Here is a 20835-nt window from a genome sequence, read left to right on the forward strand (position 1 = left end):
TAGGCGAGGGAAGCTCGGTGGAGCTTTGATACCCAAGGCCTCACGGGTATTACAAGGCGGCGCAGTCACGCATTCAACTTACATAAACCGTCAAGAACTTCGAAGTATGCTTAAAAGAGTAACCAATATTTTTCGAATCACTTTTCTGTTAAGCTCGTTACCCTATCGTTCTCGTTCTAGTCAAAATTTTAGGCTTAGGTTCACGTAGGTTACGTGTTCCTAAAGCGGGCAAGAAGAGAACGGTGATGAAATCCGAACCCTTATCTTGTATGGCCAGGCCTTGCCCTTTACTAGAAAAATAAATGTTCGTATTCAGTCCTCAACATATATGCATACGAAGGAGTCCAGTAACTCGCTGACAGGGGATTCGCTAGTGTTTAGAATCTTACCTCCCGTTCCAGACGGGGGATGAATCGGTTGTAGTCGACTCGGGCCACTGACTCCGATGTCTAGTGTACGAACCCAAGGTGCAGAGACAATATCGTAATTTTCCTCCTTCTCTGCAAAAAGTTTATATCTAAAGTACCCTTCCGTAGGGTAATAATAAAAAAATAATGTCCCAAAGTCCAAAAGTCCAACAAAAAAAATTACAAAAATAATAAACCCTAATACAGTTTTTTTTTTTTTAAAATAAAATAAACAAATCCTAAACTAAAATTGTCTAAAATAAAATTGTCTTCTTTTCTGTTCTTTTTGCTTTAATCTTTAGCTCCAATTCTTTATGAAGTCACCAAACTCTTTGGCTCAATTTTCTTTATGATCCAGAACCTGTAGACACAAGATAAATACCCAAAAACATAAAAAAGGACAAAAATAATAAATAAATCTAAAACCCTAAAAACAAGTCGCATCGGCGGCGCCAAAAATTGATGTGATTTGTAGATAGTGGTAAAAGTGGTTCGATTCTCAGACTTGTGAAGGATATTAATTAGACTTAAATTCTAATATTAAAATAAAAAAACTCACTAAAATTTTTAGCAAACTCAATCAAAGATGATATCAATATTAAAAGAAACACTGAGGCTAAGATTCCACTATTTTCCAAGTTCAAAGTGATTAAACCAATACTTATATTTATGCAATTTTCTCGTTTAATTTGATTCTAAAATATTGCAACAAGTATATTTTCAAAAGTAATAATTGTAAATACCAAGTATGAAGCATCAAAAGTCTTAAAACTAAGCATACTCCATCAAAATAGATCACAATCACTCAAATAAAAATCATATTCAATAATAGTTCAAGGCAAATAATCATATAACTATTGCAAATAAAAAGATAAAATAGAATATACCACTTTTTGTTGGAAAAATAGATTCCTCTATCGCCTCAGCAATGGGGTTTAAGTCCTCATATTAATCATGATCTCAAAATATGTGTTTGTTGCTCAAAAGATGATTAAAAGAGTGAAAAGTAATAACACAGACTGTTTGCAACAGTGTATTGGTGTTGCAAAACAGCTGTTACAATGGAACTGTTACAGAAAACTGTTGTGAATACTGTTGCTTTGTCGCTGATTTTAAGACCCTAGAATACGACTGTCCTGCACAGCTTAATGTTCTTCAGCTGTTAAACAACGACACTGTTCTGCGACTGTTTCCCGTGCGTCAATGTTCTTCGCGTTCTTCCTCTTCAGCAGCAGAAACAGGGTTTGGTAAAGCTCTGATTTCTTATTCTCTGGCTCTCCTTAGGTTCCCAAACTCTCGACACCTCTTCTATATGACCCAAGACATCAATTTATATAAAAAATACCGATTAAATCTCTCCCAAATCTTCCAAAATCTCTTTCCTTCTCTTCACGGCCAAGTTGCGGAAATTTCTTGTTTTAGAATTTCTACGCGTTTCTGAGCTTTCCTTTTTATTCTAAACTCTTCCTTAGATAGATACAAATCTTTGGGAAAGTTTACAACACTTTAATCTCTCTAAAATTCCCTAAAACAGGTCACACAAGTGACTTTCCATATTTTATGTTGTGATAAAAATCCTTCAATTTAGCCCAGTCTAATCGATTTAAACACCCATATCAGATTCCTAGACCCATAAGGAGTCTATCTTATGAAAATCAGAGGTTTAATCGACCTCAAACTCCTCCAAATCACGATTGTCAAAATCTGTTCTTCACTGCACCTATTTTCCTGCCAAAACCTGGTTTTTGAAATGTTGAAGATGGTTGCCCCTTATCCAGGGGTAGGGGCGCGATTAGCAACTGCCTGGAAATGGGATGCCCCTTAGTAATTAGGTTACCCCTTATCCAAAGTGAGAGTCCGAATAGCAAATGTTCTCCGGGTGCTTTCCGACAACTTTTCGAGCCAATTTTTTCCAAAAATGTTTATTGGCTAAAAATACCTACAAATAAATAAAACACCATAATAAGTACAAAAATGAGCCCTAACAATATATAGAATCGAGACAAATCGGACACAAAAATGTGTCTATCAAAGCCTCAGCCAATTTATTGTCAGTTCATAAGTTTATATCAGACAATAAATGCTCAATTACTTTTGATCCTCTTGGTTTTACTGTGAAGTATCTCTTCTCTGGGAAGATTACTTTACAAGGCCCTCACAATAATTGTGTATATCATATCAACTTTAATGCCACCAGCCTATCTCAAGCTTCACCAGTTACAGGACATCAAGCATACTCAAGTACTACTTCACCTTATGCCGCTATTTGGCATAGAAGACTTGGCCACCCTTCTTTTAACAAAATGCAACATGTTAGTAGAACACTCTCTTTGTGAAACATAATAAACACACCTATATGTTATCATGAATGTCAGCTTGCTTTTTCTACTTCTTCTCATTGTAGTATTAAACCATTACACTTGCTTCATCTTGATCTTTGGGGTCTAAGTCCTGTTATCTCCAATAATGGTATTAGGTACTATGTTAATATCATTGATGATTTTTCCAAGTATTGCTGGATTTTTCCTTTATATGACAAATCAGACTTCAAAACTGTATTCTTCTAATTTAAATCTCAAGTTGAAACTATGTTTAGTCATCCTATTTGCATTATAAGAACAAATGGAGGTGGTGAATTTCTTCACAATGAACTGCAGTCCTTTTTATCCTTATGTGGAATTCTTGATGAATTCTCTTGTCCTCACACTCCTCAACAAAATTTTGTTACAAAAGTAAAACACGAGAATTTAGTGGAAGTTGGGAGGACTTATCTTATTCAATCAGGATTATTTGATGCTTATTGGGTTAAAGCTTTTCAGACTTCCAATTATACACATAATCCATAGACTATAAATCACCTTATGAGGTTCTTTTTAATAGCTCTCCAGATTATTTTTTGAAATCTTTTGGTTGCCACTGCTATCCATGGCTCAAGCCTTATACAACTCATAAACTGGAACCAATAAGCTTACAATCATTTTTCTTGGTTATAGTTTGACTCACAAAGGATACAGGTGCCTTCATCCAGCTTCTGGCAGGGTTTATATTTCTAGAAATGTGGTATTTGATGAAACCTCTTATCCATTAAGACCATCTCCACTTGTTTTTACATCTCTTGTTACTTCCCCTGCTAGTGTGTCATCTACTTCATATACTTCTGTTTCTAACCAGTTCCTGCTAGTGTGTCAGATACTTCATCTACTTCTGTTGCTATGCCAGTTCCTAGTCTGTCAGATGTTGTGCCAGTTCCTGCTTCTTCTGCAATGACTTCTCCTACTTCATCTGATTCATCTGTATCTGATCTCCATATTGTTTCTGAGGTATCCTCTTCTCCTCTCAGCTCATCAGTTACTTTACCTACTGTTATAATGAATCAGCATAATATGGTAACTAGGGGTAAAATGGGTATTACAAATTCAAAAGTTTACAGCTCCGAATATGCTTTATCTACTTCTATAGTCTCTACTACACCTCCATCCTTACTAACTTGTGTTTCTCAAGCCAAGAAATATCATAAATGGGGTGTTGCTTTAGTCAATGAATATACTGCTTTAAAAACAGCTGACACATGGTCCTTAGTTGACCCAGACCCATCTTAGAATTTGGTAGGTTATAAATGGGTTTTTAAAATCAAATACAACCCTGGTGGCACAATATAAAGGTTTAAAGCTAGAGTTATTGCCAAGGGATTTCATCAACAAGCTGGTCTTAATTATGATGAAACTTTTAGTTATGTGGCTAAGACAACTACAATCAGAGTTCATTTTTCCTTGGTTGTTCAGTTTGGTTGGAAAAATAGTCAACTTGATGTGAGCAATGCCTTCCTTCATGGTGATTTACAAGAGGAGGTTTACATGACTCAGTCACCAGGTTTTGTTGACCCTGATCACCCCAACAAGGTTTGTAAACTACACAAATCTCTTTATGGCCTGAAGCAGCCCCTAGAGCATGGTATGAGAAGTTAATGAATGTTCTTCTTTCTTATAAATTTGTGGCTTCAACAACAAATACTTCTCTCTTTGTTCATAAGATTGGATCCAGAATTACTATGATTCTTATCTATGTAGATGACATTCTCATTACAGGCAATTCATCTGCATACTACTCTGAACTCATTTCACTTCTTCAGACATATTTTATTATCAAGGACATAGGTGCCTTACACTATTTTTGGGTCTGGAAGTTAAAAGAGATGCATTTTTCTTTCTCAAACTAAATATGCTCTAGATTTACTGAATAAGCATGATATGTTGGTACCAAACATATCAATTTGTGTTGCTAAGCCATGCTCTTCACTAGTTTGTGTTGGTACCAAACTCTCAGCTACTGATGGTGTGCCACTCTCTGATCCCACTCCATATAGATCTTTAGCTGGGGCTTTGCAGTACCTCACTTGGACTAGGCCTGAGATCAGTTATGTTGTTAATCAATTGTGTCAGTTCATGCAGTCTCCCACTAATGACCATTTCACAGCTGCTAAAGAATTCTCAGATATATCAAGTCTACTTTGGATTATGAAATTCTCTTCAATAAAGGATTGTTAGTAGTTCATGGTTTTAGTGATGCATATTGGGCTGGTTCACCTGATATTAGGAGAAACACAGGAGGCTATTGTATTTTCCTTGGTACAAATCCCATTTCTTAGTCTAGTAAGAGACAAGCCACTATGGCCAGATTCAGCACTGAGGCTGAGTACAAGTCCCTGGCTAATTCAGCTGTTGGGGTTGCTTGGATATGTCAGCTACTAAAGGATTTTCATATTTTTATGCAACTTACTCCAACCATTCAATGTGACAATATCAGTGCTATTTCATTATCTTTTAATCCCGTGTTCATGGTTTTAGTCTACTGTGGATTATGTAATTCTCTTCAATAAAGGATTGTTAGCAGTTCATGGTTTTAGTGGTGCAGATTGGGTTGGTTCATCTGATACTAGGAGAAGCACATGAGGCTATTGTATTTTCTTTGGTATAAATCCCATTTCTTAGTCTAGTAAGAGACAAGCCACTGTGGCCAGATCCAGCACTGAGGCTGAGTACAGGTCCCTAGATAATTTAACTGTTGAGGTTGCCTGGATATGTCAGCTACTAAAGAATCTCCATATTTTTCTGCAACTTACTCCAACCATTCAGTGTGACAATCTCAGTGCTATTTCATTATCTTTTAATCATGTGTTCCATAGTAGGATGAAAGACTTAGTTGTGGACTTTCATTTTGTTAGAGAGCTTGTTCAATCCAAACACTTGCAGGTTCATTACATTTCAACATTGGACCAAGTTGCAGACATCTTTACTAAGGGTTTATCCAGTCCTAGGTTTCAATTTCTCAGGGACAAGTTGAAGGTTCATCCTTCTGGGCACCTCAACTTGAGGGGGGCTAATAAACATGTTGCAGGTTAACTGTTAGGTGGTTACAGCTGTATCAGTAACTGTCAGGTGGTCACAGCTGTACCAGTCTTCTTCTCACACGTGCCTGCCTCTCTTTGGTTTACTTGCTGACTCATATACTGGTTACCTGGCTTTGTTATCAGTGTAACTATAAATGTACGTATTATTGTTTTCTCTTTAATCTGTAATGAAGATACGTGCTTTGTATAAATTCTTTTTAGAGTTTTCTCTTTAAATCATCTTATCAATGCATTCTTGCTTTTCATCAAGAACATAAATCTATTAAATCTTAATCCTACACCACCAACGTACATGTTATTTGCTGATTATATTGCATATATCATTTTTTATTATTTTTTTGAAACATATAATAATATAAAGCAACTAAATTGTTATTACACGTGAGAATGTGATTCCTATGGAATCGCTCAAAAGAATTTGGTTAAAAAAAATCAGATTCGTATGTTCCCTAATTGATGTTAATAGGTTTCTCGCTTGGATTCGTACGCATATACCATACCTATAGTTACTTCAGATCATAAAATCACCGTATCAAAATTACGTTAAAGCGTTAAAGAATAGTTTTTTATAAGTTAGTGTATACAAAATTTTGTGTGCCCCGAATTTATATTCCTAAGAGCAACTGTAGTGGACGACTAAACCCAAATTTAGTGTCGAGTGGGCTGGCGTAGTGGGACGGACCATCGATCAAAATTTGATCAAAGAGTAAAACCCAGACCAAATTTGGTCGGCGATCAAGACCAAACCCAAATATAGTCGGGCGTTTATATAATGTCCGCCTACCCGACGGGCGTTGGTATAATGTCCGCATGTACCCGCGCGTTCGTAAAGTTAACGCCTGATGCAGGGGCGTTGGTATAATGTCCGCCTGGATGGGGTGTTGGTATAGTGTCCGCGTGGATGGGGCGTTGGTATAATGTCCGCCTGGATGGGGCGTACGTAAAGTTAACGCCGGACACCCAGGCGTACATAATGTTAACGCCTCTCTTGGGGCGTTGATATAGTCATGACCTCACCTTCACAAAGTTTTGAAAACTTTGCTTGGGGCGTTAACTTTATCAACACCCCATTTTTTTTTTTTGAATATGTCGGGCGGAATCTTTACAAACGCCCCATGTCAGGCGTTATCTTTATCAACGCCTGATTCCAGGCGTAAGCTTTATCAACGCGCGACCAAATATACTCTTTTCCCACTACGCCACACGACGGACTAAACCCAAATTTGATCTTTTTTTTTAATCTTTGGTCTTTGGTTATACTCGCACCACTGTGGACGCTATAAAGTGATTATAAACTTACGCATGCTGCCAAAACAAATAACACTTGTATGTTTGCCGTCGCGAACTTTTTCGAACGGTCGTACCTCGAATTCCCAAAAGAGTTTTCATTTCCAATTCCGAGAGCCAATGAAGAGGGTATTAGTCAACGGAGTCAATTAGACTAGATTAGACTTCATTATTGATACAAGCGCTCAAGAAGTGCAGGTTTCATTTTTGGATGTAAAGTTGAAGTTCTTCTACAGCAATGGAGGGTAGAAGAAGATTGAGTATTCTCCACAACTGTATGATAATAACAATGGATGATCAAGAAAGGGTTTTCAAAGATGGTGCTATTGTTATTGATGGAGATAAGATTATTGCTATTAATCAATCTTCACTCATTTTAAAGGAGTTTGGTACTACTGGTCATGATGATGTTGAAATTATTAATCTCAATGGAAAAATCTTGATTCCAGGTTCTGAATTCAATCTCACTAATCTTTCTCTGTTGATAATTTATGTTTTTGGTAATTTGGTTGATGTTTTTGATTGTAAATTTTTATAGGTTTAATCAATACACATGTTCATACATCTCAACAACTTGGCAGAGGAATAGCTGATGATGTTGATTTAATGACTTGGTTACATAAACGAATATGGCCTTATGAATCTAATATGACTGAAGAAGATTCTTATATTTCTACACTGCTTTGTGGAATTGAGCTCATTCACTCTGGTGTAAGCTCTCCATCCAAACATCTAGTCTTTCAGTATTAGATACTTTGTGATAGGTATTTGACATTGGGAATTGCAGGTAACTTGTTTTGCTGAAGCGGGTGGACAACATGTTTCTGGGATGGCAAGAGCCGTGGAGCTACTGGGTTTACGTGCATGTTTAGTGCAGTCAACCATGGATTCTGGTGAGGGCTTACCAGAAAAGTGGGGTGTTCAGTCTACGGATTATTGCATTCAGGTTGTGCATTTGTGCTCTTTTATAGTTTTAACATTTCAATATTTTTCTTTGTTAGCATGTTTTGGGAATCAGTTTCAATTGGTGTTAGTCTTTTGTTGAACTTGGCTTTCTTCTAGTGCGTTTGGCAACCTGTCTTTTTGGTCCGTCACACTCCATCATTCTTCTGTATGACCAATGTTAACTATATTGACTCAAGGGATCAGTCTCAAAAGGAACTTTATGCGAAGCATCATAATACTGCAGATGGGCGTATTAAAATGTGGTTTGGAATACGGCAAATTATGAATGCAACTGATAAGCTACTATTTGAAACCAGAGATGCAGCGAAAGAACTGAACACTGGCATCCACATGGTATGAATCCTACTTGGTACCGTCCAGTGTGCATTTATTATCGGCCTAAGACCTACTAATTGTTTCTTTTCTTGTTACACTTTTCTCTTGCCGCATAACATTGTTTCTTATCATCATAATGCATGTTCCATTTGTACTCGGAGTTGTTTTTCTACTTCCTGGATCAACTACATAATCCTTTCTAATTCTGATTGTGCTTACCAGGATCTCCCCCACTTTCATTCAAACGTATTCGATTTATGGTACTGATTCTAATCTGCTTACTGTTTTCCTTCGCAGCATGTTGCAGAGATAGCTTACGAAAATGAATTTGTGACAAAAACTCGAGAAGTTGATCATGGAACAGTTACATACTTGGAGAAAATAGAACTCCTACAACCCAACTTGTTGGCAGCTCATTCCGTCTGGGTCAATGATACTGAGGTGGCTCAATTCCAAATCCTTGGCATTTTATAACTGGTCCTCCAATCAGTAAACTGTTTTCATGTTTATATTAATAATGCTAAGATTTATCATTAGCTCAGTCTCTTAGTGGTAAAGATGATATATTTTAGTCTTTTTAGCGAAGTTTGCATGTTTATATTAATAGTTCCAGTTGAGTTAGTAGAACTAATACCGTTTATATTGGCAGATTGGTTTTCTTTCCAAGGCTGGTGTTAAAGTTTCTCACTGTCCTGCTGCAGCAATGCGAATGCTTGGGTTCGCACCTGTAAAGGAGATGCTGGATGCTGGGATTTGTGTCTCTTTGGGTACTGATGGGGCCCCATCAAATAATAGGATGAGCATAGGTTTGTTTCCTATGCCCTTAGTTTCATTGCAATACCCTTTTGCCTTGTTTTATAATTCAATATATGAAAACTATGAAACACGTTCTGCTCAGTTTACGCGTATTCACTCTTTAGTTTTCTCTTGCTCCTTGTACCCCCTTAATTATCAACATTCCTCCAACCAGTAAACTGTTTTCATGCGAATAACTTATGTGTTGTGGCTGAATCTTCCTTTGACAGTTGATGAGATGTATCTAGCTTCTCTAATTAACAAAGGACGTGAAACTTACCTAAAGGGAACAACTGACCCTACAGCTCTGCCTGCTGAGACAGTATTGAAAATGGCAACTATAAATGGTGCAAAATCAGTATTATGGGATAATGAAATAGGTTCACTTGAAGTCTCTAAAAAGGTACAATTAACGATACATATTGTGCTTATATGTAATTTGTTTCTGTGTCCTGCTTGATTGATTTATATTGATGGTGCTTTTTTTTTTTTGGGTAGGCTGACATGGTTATCGTCGATCCTTTCTCGTGGTCCATGCTACCTGTACATGACTGGTAGGAATTCTGAAATTGGATTTATGTTTATTGAAATATGTAAGTCACAAATGATATTCAAAAAGCCACTTATAGGGCACACCATAATCACACGGGTCAACGCTTTTCCTGGTTAACGTTTTTCAATTTTTTAGATTAGGGCACATTGTAAACTTTATGATACCTTCTGCCGAAAGTATGACTCTAAGGGAGTGTCATTTTCATTTGTTCTCCACACTGGTTCAGATTATACTACAAATTTGTGGCTTTCTTTTTGTACCAACATTGACATCTAGCTTCGCGATTTTGAGTTCTGTATCTCATTTCTGAATTGTATATATTTCCAATATTCTTTACAATTTTTCAGTCAGTTGATTGCATTTATCAGGTTGACCAAATCTACTTTTCTGCATCTATTCTTGTACAGTATTTCGAGCCTTGTCTACAGTTTTCGAACTGAAAATATTGAAGCCGTCATGTGCAATGGTCAGTGGATTATGAAGGACAGGAAGATTGTGAACATAGACGAGGTATCATCTGAATTGCTGGATTTCATCTGGAAACTAAGTTTTGTAAACTCAAATATGAAAGTCCAATAGTATCCTTAGAAACTGTCTGACATTATATTTTTGAAACCTAATTTGCTAATCATATGGTGTTCTTTGAAGGGACAAGTTTTCTCACTAGCAAAAGAAGCTTCTCAGGAACTTTTAAAGAGGGCAGGCATCACAATACCGAGCAGAATGAACTTCATCTGATTGTGCACGATCCTTGTCAGACGAAGAATAGAAGGGATTTTCGGAGAACAAAAGTCATAGTTGACTCACTTTCCTGTCTGGGTTAATAATCCTCACACATAAGGTAGTTTTGGCTATATAAAAACACTTTGGTCGTTCTTTATCTGGCCTAAAATTTTCTATTTTACAGTGTATTTCTTTAGAGATTATTAATCTGTCGACGCCTGAATTGCTTAGTGTCGTAGATGTTCTATGAGTACTCATTAGTGGCTGACTCCAACTCGTTTGTTGTTGCCTTTTTTTGTTGATATCTTAGCACGAATAAGTCCAACATAGAATAACTGATTGATTTGGACCAGTGTATATTGCCGCACATGTTTATAAAAACAAAGACAACGGATGCACCAAGATAAAATTAGAACTATGATTTTGGGCATACTGAAATCTTATTAGGCATACTAAATAAAGACAAAAAAATGATGTGAAATAACAAAATCAGAAATCCCCTTAATCATTTTTTTTATTGGCAAATCTACCCTTTAGTATTAGTGTTGGTAATCTGGATTAGTGATTAAAACTTTTGTTTAGTGATTAAGATAATAATTAGAATTATAAAGGTTTGTTTAGATGAAAAAATTTGGGGAAAAAAATCAAAGTTTTTATTGAGAAGGAGAGAAGGAGAAAGTGATAAATTTTTTCTTCTTGATTCAATGGAGGATGAGGAGGGTCATTCTTCATCTAAAAAACCTAGGAAAATACATATTAACTATAACAATGATCCAGAAATGGCTGATTTCTTAGATTGTGAGAATGATTTTACACAAACTCAAACTCAAGATGATGATTTTTATGAGCCAAATCCATATGATGAATACATAGATGAGGAACCCAATGCTTCTAACACACATGTAAACTTTTATTTTATGTTTAATCTCACTTTTGTAGCTTGAAATCATCAAAAAATTGTATTTTTCATCATGGTTCAGCGAACCAGGACTATGTTCGGCTTAAAAATATAAGCCGAATCCACTAAATTGATGAACAGTTCGGCTAGCTGAATTTGTTAACGTTATACGCCGAACCTTCATTTTCCAACTTCCAACCTATTTGCAAGATCCTAGTTCGGATTATATTAAAGTCTAATAACAAGCCGAACTTATTCCTGAGAGTTAGGTTCGGTTCTCACTCTAAATATCGTATCAGTCGAACTATATATTTTCCAAGTTCCGCTCATATTCAAAAAATCACATCAGCCGAACATGATACTGATTTTCCATGAAACACTTAAATTCATACACATTTAGGGGTTAGGCTTTTTATTACATGTGTTTTCTATTGTGCAGCCTTTTCATAGGATGAACCAAACAAAAAAAATGGAAATTACTAAAAGTGTTAAGAAAGTGAAGTCTAATGATGGAGAATACCAAGGTCCATATTGAACTCATTAAAATCAATTAGATCTTATCTTCAACTTCAAGAGAATGAAAAGACAAACACAACGCAAAAAGAATGAGGTCATTCCGACATCGGACGAAAAAGTTATGGCCAAAACAAGATCGAAAAACTTGAATGTGCGAAGAGAAGGTTCGGCTGATAACTCAGCAACACGAGCTAGCCGAACCTAGAGCCTGCAAATCAATATTTTCGAAGTGTTTATAGAGAGAGGTTCGGCTTGAAAGTGATCTAATCGAGTCAGCCGAACCTGACAACCACCTAGGGTAAATTTCACTTCTCAGGTTCGACCGGGAAGGTTTGCAAGATATTAGCCGAACCTGACACTGTTCTGGGACGTATTCAATACACATTTTGGGATTCGGCTAAAAATTGACATTTACGGTTTAGCCGAACTGTTCATAGACACTTTCAGGGTGAAATTTCAAGAGCAGTTCCGCTCAAAACTCAACTCAATTATCAGCCGAACCCGCTACTGTAACCGTCAAAAACTCTAAGTTTTTAGAAATTAACCCATTCAATCCATGAAAAACAACAAATAAAAGATTGGGTTTGTAGGGAATACCTTCTTATCCTCATTTCAGTATTGGAGCTCCAAATGGTTGAATTTCCGATTCAATTTCTGGTTCAATTATAGTTTTTACACCTTCATCTTCAATTGGTTCTTCTTCTTTAATTCATGGATTGGAAGAGGATTTAGAACACCTGACGATTGCTTTTTTCTTTGTACGATCCATTATATAGTTCAATTTAACCGATGATCGAATTTTCACGAATCGATAATTAATTACAGTGATGAAAAAAAATCTGAGAGAAAAGGAAGGTGGTTTGGCTGTAGGAAGAAGAAGAGATGTATGGGATAGTTTATTTTTTTACTTTAGGTTCAAGGGTATATAGGTAATTGAACTACACAATAGACACCCCTTATAAGGTTACCTAGGATGGGAAAACTATTTTGTATGCCTTGAAAGTTTTTGGTATGCCTAAAATCATAGCTCTAAAATTACTCTAATAGTTGGAGAGTTGTTGTGAAAGAATAGCGTTTGTAACATGTACATGTATGTAGTTTGTTACATGGGAAGTGGGCTCAACAACTCGCAAATAGTTGGCCCATCCGGTTGAAGTCTAAGTCCATATACTAGAGGGACTCCCTTAGATATAAGTCCATAAGACCAAGCACTATGGAAGGGGATTTTTCTTAGTTATAACTTGTTCAAAGCTAAGGGAATAGGGTTTTAGGGAAACTCAATGTGGTTAATTCCGGATTCCGGTTCGTCTTGGTTGGGACTGAGACACTGGGACAACCTTATCTAGGGGAAATTTTTGGAAAGTCGGTAAAATCTCGGAGTAACCACCATCGAGCATTTCTCATTTTTCAAATGTTTTCACACATAATTATGTAAATATCATCAATATTTTAAAATACAACAAGTCTTCATATAAAATAATAGAGAACTCTTGATCCATACAAATTTCAAAAACCAAATAAGAATTCCGGCCAGCTCCGGCCGAGTCAATCGAGATTCAACCAAAAATTCTGGCTGATTCTGACTAAGTTCCATCTCTGCAGAATTAAGCATTTCGCTACATTAAGAGTCGAAACCGGAATTTTGGCCGAGATTAACTACATTGGGGTAACCTCACTATGCCACCGTTTAGCTATATTAGTAAAAAAAAAAAAGAGAAAGTAAATAAAGAGAGTGCAAAAAATGAAATATTAGTGTAAAATAATGTAAACCAAAAATGGATACCGAGTATCCGTTGAATATTACATGGAAATTCATTTTCCATAAAGTACTTAGTTTCTGTGTGATTTTTATAAGCTACAAACCTCATCAGGTGTGATCAAATTTTAAATGTAATTAAGGAATATCGCTACATTTAAGTTACACGGAAGACCATACTAGTTGGATTTCACTATAATTAAGCTATAGCAAGGCGAAATCACTCTCCATAATGTTTTGCCTAAAAGGTTCGTAAACCAATAGGATAACCGAATAGCCTCTCTACAAGGAGTGACCAGATATAACATATTGGTTTACGAAGATGAACTTGGATGACAAGTGGCCAGATACATATCCGAACTTAAAAATAAGAATGTAATCTGGATGGTTGGTTACTAGTCCAAATACATATACAATGCATTGTAACTCAACTGTTTTGTATGTTTGCTCCATTCTTTATCTGAATCAAGATTGAATCAATTTCTCATTAGAGTCCAAGTGACAATGATTTTGAACCCAATATTTTGATTTTATGTTCCGATTGTTAAACTCTAGATTCCTACCAAAAATGAGCACAATAAACACCATAGGCCCCAAAATATCCAGGTTTTTCAAAAGATCATACCTACCTTCGAGGCTACCTCAGGCAACAGTTTTATATAGGAAGAGGACATGAATAGTACCCTTAAGTAATTATGGAGTGGGCATAACAAACACACACTTGATCTATCCGCGTCTCCATCTCACTTCCCTAAAATAAGATTTTCATCTACAACTATAAGTAAACAATAACTTACCTCTTCATTACTTGCTAAAACTAAAATTTATTGTACTCGACTGAAAAAACTTCATTTAACAACACACTGTTCTAGGGTTTGTTCTAGTTCGAAACGTAAAAAAAAAGGGTATTCTTAATAATCATAAGGGGAAATCGTCATCTTCTTCTTCCGTTAGGCATGGTGATCATAAGATTAGAAAAAAGTGTTTCAACAACAAAATCAAAGGACTTGAAAATAAATTTTATGAGTTGAGAAAACTATTTGATGTTAAGGCTGTTGGAGTTGTTCATTCTGAATTCATCAATGGGGCTAAAGAATTACCAGAGAAGCCTCATGAATTTGATGAGGTCGTGATACAGTTTCACAAAAAGAAGATGAACTTGTGTACTGGTGAAGAAGCAGAGAAAGTCGAGAGTCAGAGATTCTGTGTGGTAATGGTAACCATAAATTTAATAATTTATGTATTGTTGAATCTCTTATAAAGATTGAGAGATATTTGGAATCCATATTTGTTATGATCTCAGAGAGGGAAAATCAGTTAAAAGCAGGGGATGTTACATCATCATCTCTTGTAAAAAAATTCTTTTACAGCTCTTCAAGACTCTACAAATCTATGTAAGACATAAGATAACTCTATATAACTCTGCAAGATTTTACATAATTCTACGCAACCTCAAAAATTATTAATTTTCATGACTCTTTTTAAATCTTCACAAATACGTAAAAGTATTATTGAGCAAAACCCCTGTAAGATTTTATGGCAATAGTGAAAAGGGCAGAGTGATCTTTTTAATATCACGAATCCTACATGAGTTTAATAAGAATCGTATTATTGGGACTGTAGGGGTTGGGTTTTTGGGGGTTTAAAATGATAATTAAAACCAAACAATGAATATGGGGGTCTAATTTGTATAAAAATTCCAATTTTCCGTTGCACATAATGAAATCAAAATTTCACTATTCATTAAAAAAAATTAAGTTCTCATTTTCTTTCTCTTCTCATTCGTAAATTATGATGAAGATGACGATCATAAAAAAAAACTAAAACTATTATCTTCTCATTCTTCTTGTTCACAAATCATGATGACGATGACGATGATGGTGTCTCCATGACGATGATAATCATAAAAAAAACACCAAAACTATTATTGAAAAAGTGGGGGTCTACAACCACACCCAATATTTCGTTTAGGCAATATGTATGGACTAACTCGAATATAATTCTAAGAGAATCAACTAGACAGACAGACTCAATCAAGGAAAATATATCCAAGAGTTATATCTAAATTTCTCAAATCAATCTGCAATCGAACAGATAGGAATATGTGAGCGGGATCATTATGAGAAATAACTTGGATGGTACCAAAGACCAATATCCAAGCGTCAATCAATTTCGATCAACAACCAAAGGTTGGATTTACCAATTGATTGAACTACGCACAACCTGTGATATTTCAATTATATAGAAATGCGGAAAAGAAATAACACAGACACCAGAAGTTTTGTTAATGAGGAAACCGCAAATGCAGATAAACCCCGGGACCTAGTCCAGATTTGAACACCACAGTGTATTAAGCCGCTACAGACTCTAGTTGTTAGAGCACTGCTCGGTCGAACTCGCATGCTTTGCTATCTCAAGCATGTTTGTCAATGTTAGTGATCAAAACTATAAGTCTTCATTTATATCCTATTTATAGATGTCTCGAACTATGACATAAACAGTGTAGTTGAGCTTAGATTTCACAGAGTTCATCATTTGAAGACTAAGAACTACTAAGGGGAGCTTGTGGAACTTCTTCGACAAAAGGTATGTGGAGACTTGAACTCATCTATCACTTGGAAAGTCTATTTCTACTATCTCCTATATTGAGACATAAGTCGTGTTAAGATATAGTGTTCTCTATACACATTTGAGATTTCAAACTGAGTATATCTCGCTTACATATTTCTCGAAATATGTGTTGGTAAGATTTCGCTTCACCCAAGTTCATCTTATATCATGAGAAAATTTCCGAGTAACATCTTACATGGTTTGTGTGATACAATCATTTGATGTAGGCTTGGAATGTTTCAATAATGATTATTTCAATATCTTGAAATTTGCTTTGATGCTAATAGTGTGTGAAAACGGCTATTTTCATTGCAGAAGAATGTTTCAATGATTGAAATAAAGAGTTGAGAATGTAATCATGTTTGTATATAAGCATATATAGTGCTATTCGCACATTAGTATATAAATCCATAAACCGAGAGCCAAGTGTATGCATATATGTGTATACGAAATTGGTGAAGGAGACAGGTTAAGTATACGCACCCGTACACATAATGGCGGAAGTTTTCGAACCGAAAATTTCTGCTGAGTTTGGTTTTGACAAACTCTTAACTAGTCACCTTAAGTAAGCGTACCCGTACGCATACTGGCGGAAGTTTTCGACCCGAAAATTTCTGCTGAGTTTGGAAACTAAACAAACTCAAATCTGGTTGCTTAAGTACGGATACCCGTACGCATACTTAAGTTGGTTACTTTGTCAAATCGGTCAGTTCATGGGCTTAAAAATTTAAATCATAAGGAATGCAATCTTTGCAAAACGTGGCTATAATGTTCATGATTGATTCAAGTGAATCAAATCGATTTGGTTTCAATTGTGTTTTCTGTAACAATTGAACAACTCTTTAACTAGTTTGATTTAAGTCATTTGAACTAGTTATGGTTGAGATGAACAAGGTTGATATGGGAGTAATCATATGGCTAACCTCGCTTAACTATTTGTGAACCAACATGATGTACACGTTTAGGTACAGTTACATAAACCTAAATGAGGGTACATTTCATTTGTGTATAACAATCTAAGTTCGATCTAACGGTTGAAAGATATTAGCTTGGTTGAATCTGGTTTTTCATCACAGGACCTAATTTCATGAGAGCAATGGAAATCCCAGAGAAGACATATTATAGAACTTGTTAGAAATTTTATTGGGCTTTTTTCGTTGTTTTTGCTTTTAGCCTAACTATAATGGGCTTGCTTTTGTAACTTTGGTTATCATTTTTGGATCTAATAAAAATCATATTACCAAGCAAAAAAAAAGAATCAGGTTTTTCATCTAACGGTGAATATTGAAGCTTTATTAGCAAGGTAACTTGGATTGCAAACCCTGATTTGAAAACTATATAAAGGAGAACTTTAGCAACAGGGAAACCTAATCCCCACACCTCCTGGGTGTTACTAGTTGCATAACTAGAGTCGATTCTCCTTTAACCTTAGGTTTCTTCTTGAGACCCTGTAGGTTAACGACTTGAAGACTTCATTGGGATTGTGAAGCCAGACCCAACTAATATCTTTGTAGTTGCATGATCTGATCTTGTTGTTTCTATCATGTTGAGTACAATTGAAATAATTGGCTCGAGATTTATATCTCCGATAGGCAAGATATAAAGTAATCACAAACACTTCGTCTCATCGTTTGTGATTCCACAATAACTTGTTTCACTAGTCGATTAAGTTTATTGTGAGGTTATTGATAATTCTAGGCTATTACTCGGGAATATAAGTACGGGTTATCAATTGGTTCCTGTTCACCTTGATTTATCAAAAGACGGAACAAAAACTCTTGGGTATTTCTGTGAGAGACAGATTTATTCAATCTTATAGACTTTTCTGTGTGAGACAGATTTATTCAATCTTATAGACTTTTTTGTGTGAGACAGATTTGTCTATCAAGTCTTCGACTTTGGGTCATAGCAACTCTTGGTTGTGGGTGAGATCAACTAAGGGAATCAAGTGCGTAGTATCCTGCTGGGATCAGAGACGTAAGGAGTGCAACTGTACCTTGAATCAGCGTGATATTGATTAGGGTTCAACTACAATCCAGTCTGAAGTTAATTGGTAGTAGGCTAGTGTTTGTAGCGGCTTAATACAGTGTGGCGTTTAATCTGGACTAGGTTCCGGGGTTTTTCTGCATTTGCGGTTTTCTCGTTAACAAAATTGTGGTGTATGTGTTGTTTGTTTTCCGCATTATATTTTGTTATATAATTGAAATATCACAGGTTATGCGTTAAGATCAATCAATTAGAATATCTAACCTTGGGTTGTTGATTTACATTGATTGACACTTGAACACTGGTCTTTGGTACCGTTCAAGTTACTCCTTTTATTCAATCGGCCTCGCATATTTCTATTTGCAGATTGCGGATTGAATTAAGAGTTAGAGATATTAAACTCTTTGATATACTTTACTCTAGATTGAGTCTGACTGTCTAGTTGATTCTATAGAAAGTATTGGAGTAAGTGCTCTCAGATTTCCAAACAAATTGTTGGGTGTGGTTATTAGACCCCCGTATTTTCAATTAGTATCAGAGCAGGCAAACACGTTGACCTCATAAGTCTGTGCTTGTAGAGATCTGATGATGGACGATACTGTCTCTGATAAACGCATTGCCAGAAATAAAAGTTATGTTCCCTTAAAGTCTATTAAAGAGAAAGATTTGTTAATCTCGAATATAGAAGAACCTTGTGTTCAAAGGAAACAGACATACATTGACAAGTGTTTCCCTGACCACCTTACCGACGAGTCTGACTCTGAAGTTGAAAGGGATGCAGCTAAGGAGAGTGAAGTGATTCTAAAACTTGTTAGAATCCAGGCTGATAATGTCAACTGGTTGAAACACAAAGTCAATGTCCTTGTTGGTATGATACGTGAGCGTGACTCTCATTTAAAGATTCTTCAAGAGGAAAATCTCAAAAAGGATGCTTTGAAGATTAAACATCTCTTAAGTAAACTCTCATTTCAAGAGTGTTTAAAAGAGTTCTCCATACCAACTGCTTCTGATTTAACTGAAAAAATTACTGGTTCAGAAGCAAAACCGAAAAACCTTTATGTTGAAAAAGATGTGCCTGTATCTTCTTCTAATCAAGGGAGTCACACAGAAGGAAGAATTCTCCCGACAATGGTGTCAAGACTGTTCTGGCTAATCACTCAGGTGATCAGAAAGTGTGTCTCTTTTGTGATTCAAAAAGGTCATGTAAACAAAAGAGGAATTCTAGGTTGAATGACAATTCTATTAATCGTCTTCAACACACCTTATATTTAATTCTCAAAGGTGTAACTGACATTTAGATGTCTAAACCTATTGGTTTTAGTACTCACCCTGTGTACCCCACCAGGAAAGTCAGTCCAATGTGTTCCTCAAATGTTCAAACACATAACAGTCTTCCTAAACCAATTCGACGAAGAAGAACTCATTGATATTCTTCAATTAAGAAGGGAGATTATGTTGTTCATAATGTGAAAAAGGTACCAGAAGAAGGAAGCAATGGAAAAATGAAAGCCAACCTAAAATGGATAATTGAAGGATATAAAGATATCATCAACAGGCTGAGAAGTCCCTCTGTAAATTCTTCAGGTAAGAATCAACACCATGCGTCATTTTTTGATGATAGTAAATTTTATGATAAATTTTCACATCAAAATGGTTTTCCTCCAAATGTCAGGAAAAAGAGGTTTAACCAGAAACAATATTCATTTGATGAGCTCAAGGCTCATACTTGTGCTAATTAATCATAAGGTGGAATTCTCACTCTCAATAAAAATACTGACAGAGTGAGATATTTTTCAGGTATACTTGATAAAAAAATGTGTTTCTGAATCTCCAGCTATCTTCTTATCGTTCTTAGCTGGTTTATCAATTACAAACATTTTTTGTTGCATGAGTATTTTTTTATTTTTTTGGTTTTACTGCTTCCAAAAAGGGGTGTCAAATTGTTGTGCTCTAAATTTTTCTCTTGTGGGAACAAATTTATTTTAGAGCTGAGTTTTTTACTCATTAAGAAAATATTGTCTATATCTTATTTGCAACCGTTTGGTATAAGGGTAAGTATATGTGCGTGCGTGTATCTCCTTTCACACAACCACATACCGAACTTGGAAACCCTAAACTTTGGTTCTTGTGTAATCTATAAATACCAAACCTTTTATAGAGTAGGCATAATTTTGTTGTGCTTTTTTAAGGATGGGATCTACTCCAAGTTCTTGGGATTTACCAGCCGATTCAATTGATGATTCGGTTTATTTGGAGTTTGTTTTGACGAAGAAAAGAACCCTTGTTAATTCTGACGATCTCGAATCATGTGCCTCATGCTATTATGCATTCTCTCATCAAGATCGAGAAAATACTGAGATGGTCTCTGCTGAAGTAGTTCATGGTCACTGATCTTGGGAAGACTCAATTGAAGATCGAGAACTCTGTAAAGAATTTTAACTTGCTACGAAATGAGTTGAAAAAGGTTTATTCTGACCTTGTTCTCATTAAGTCACAAGTTAAGGATCTTCTCAATGAGGATATCTCCTCTGAAGATGCAGTTTATCCAGTTAGTCACAAGTTTGAAGGTCTTGTAATCAGTGAAACTTCCGTATCGGAACTCTGATTATCGTTTGT

The 20835-nt window shown here is 35.8% G+C and overlaps 1 protein-coding gene across 2 annotated transcripts; it reads left to right on the top strand.

Moving 5' to 3' along the window:
• Positions 1-7256: 7256 nt before the first annotated feature.
• Positions 7257-10727, top strand: LOC113271613 (5-methylthioadenosine/S-adenosylhomocysteine deaminase-like). Of its 2 annotated transcripts, none has more exons than XM_026521507.1 (10): positions 7257-7550; positions 7640-7812; positions 7889-8047; positions 8164-8400; positions 8680-8823; positions 9032-9188; positions 9408-9580; positions 9676-9731; positions 10138-10240; positions 10379-10727. In XM_026521507.1, exons 1-10 carry the CDS (start codon positions 7340-7342, stop codon positions 10466-10468), a joined length of 1503 nt encoding a protein of 500 aa, XP_026377292.1. In that variant the 5' UTR covers positions 7257-7339; the 3' UTR covers positions 10469-10727. The 2 variants fall into 2 exon arrangements, with proteins under 2 accessions (XP_026377292.1, XP_026377293.1); XM_026521508.1 differs by having other exon boundaries at positions 7261-7550; positions 8251-8400.
• Positions 10728-20835: the final 10108 nt, after the last annotated feature.

This window comes from Papaver somniferum, chromosome 4, assembly GCF_003573695.1.
Source record: "Papaver somniferum cultivar HN1 chromosome 4, ASM357369v1, whole genome shotgun sequence".
In the NCBI taxonomy this organism is placed as follows: domain Eukaryota; kingdom Viridiplantae; phylum Streptophyta; class Magnoliopsida; order Ranunculales; family Papaveraceae; genus Papaver; species Papaver somniferum.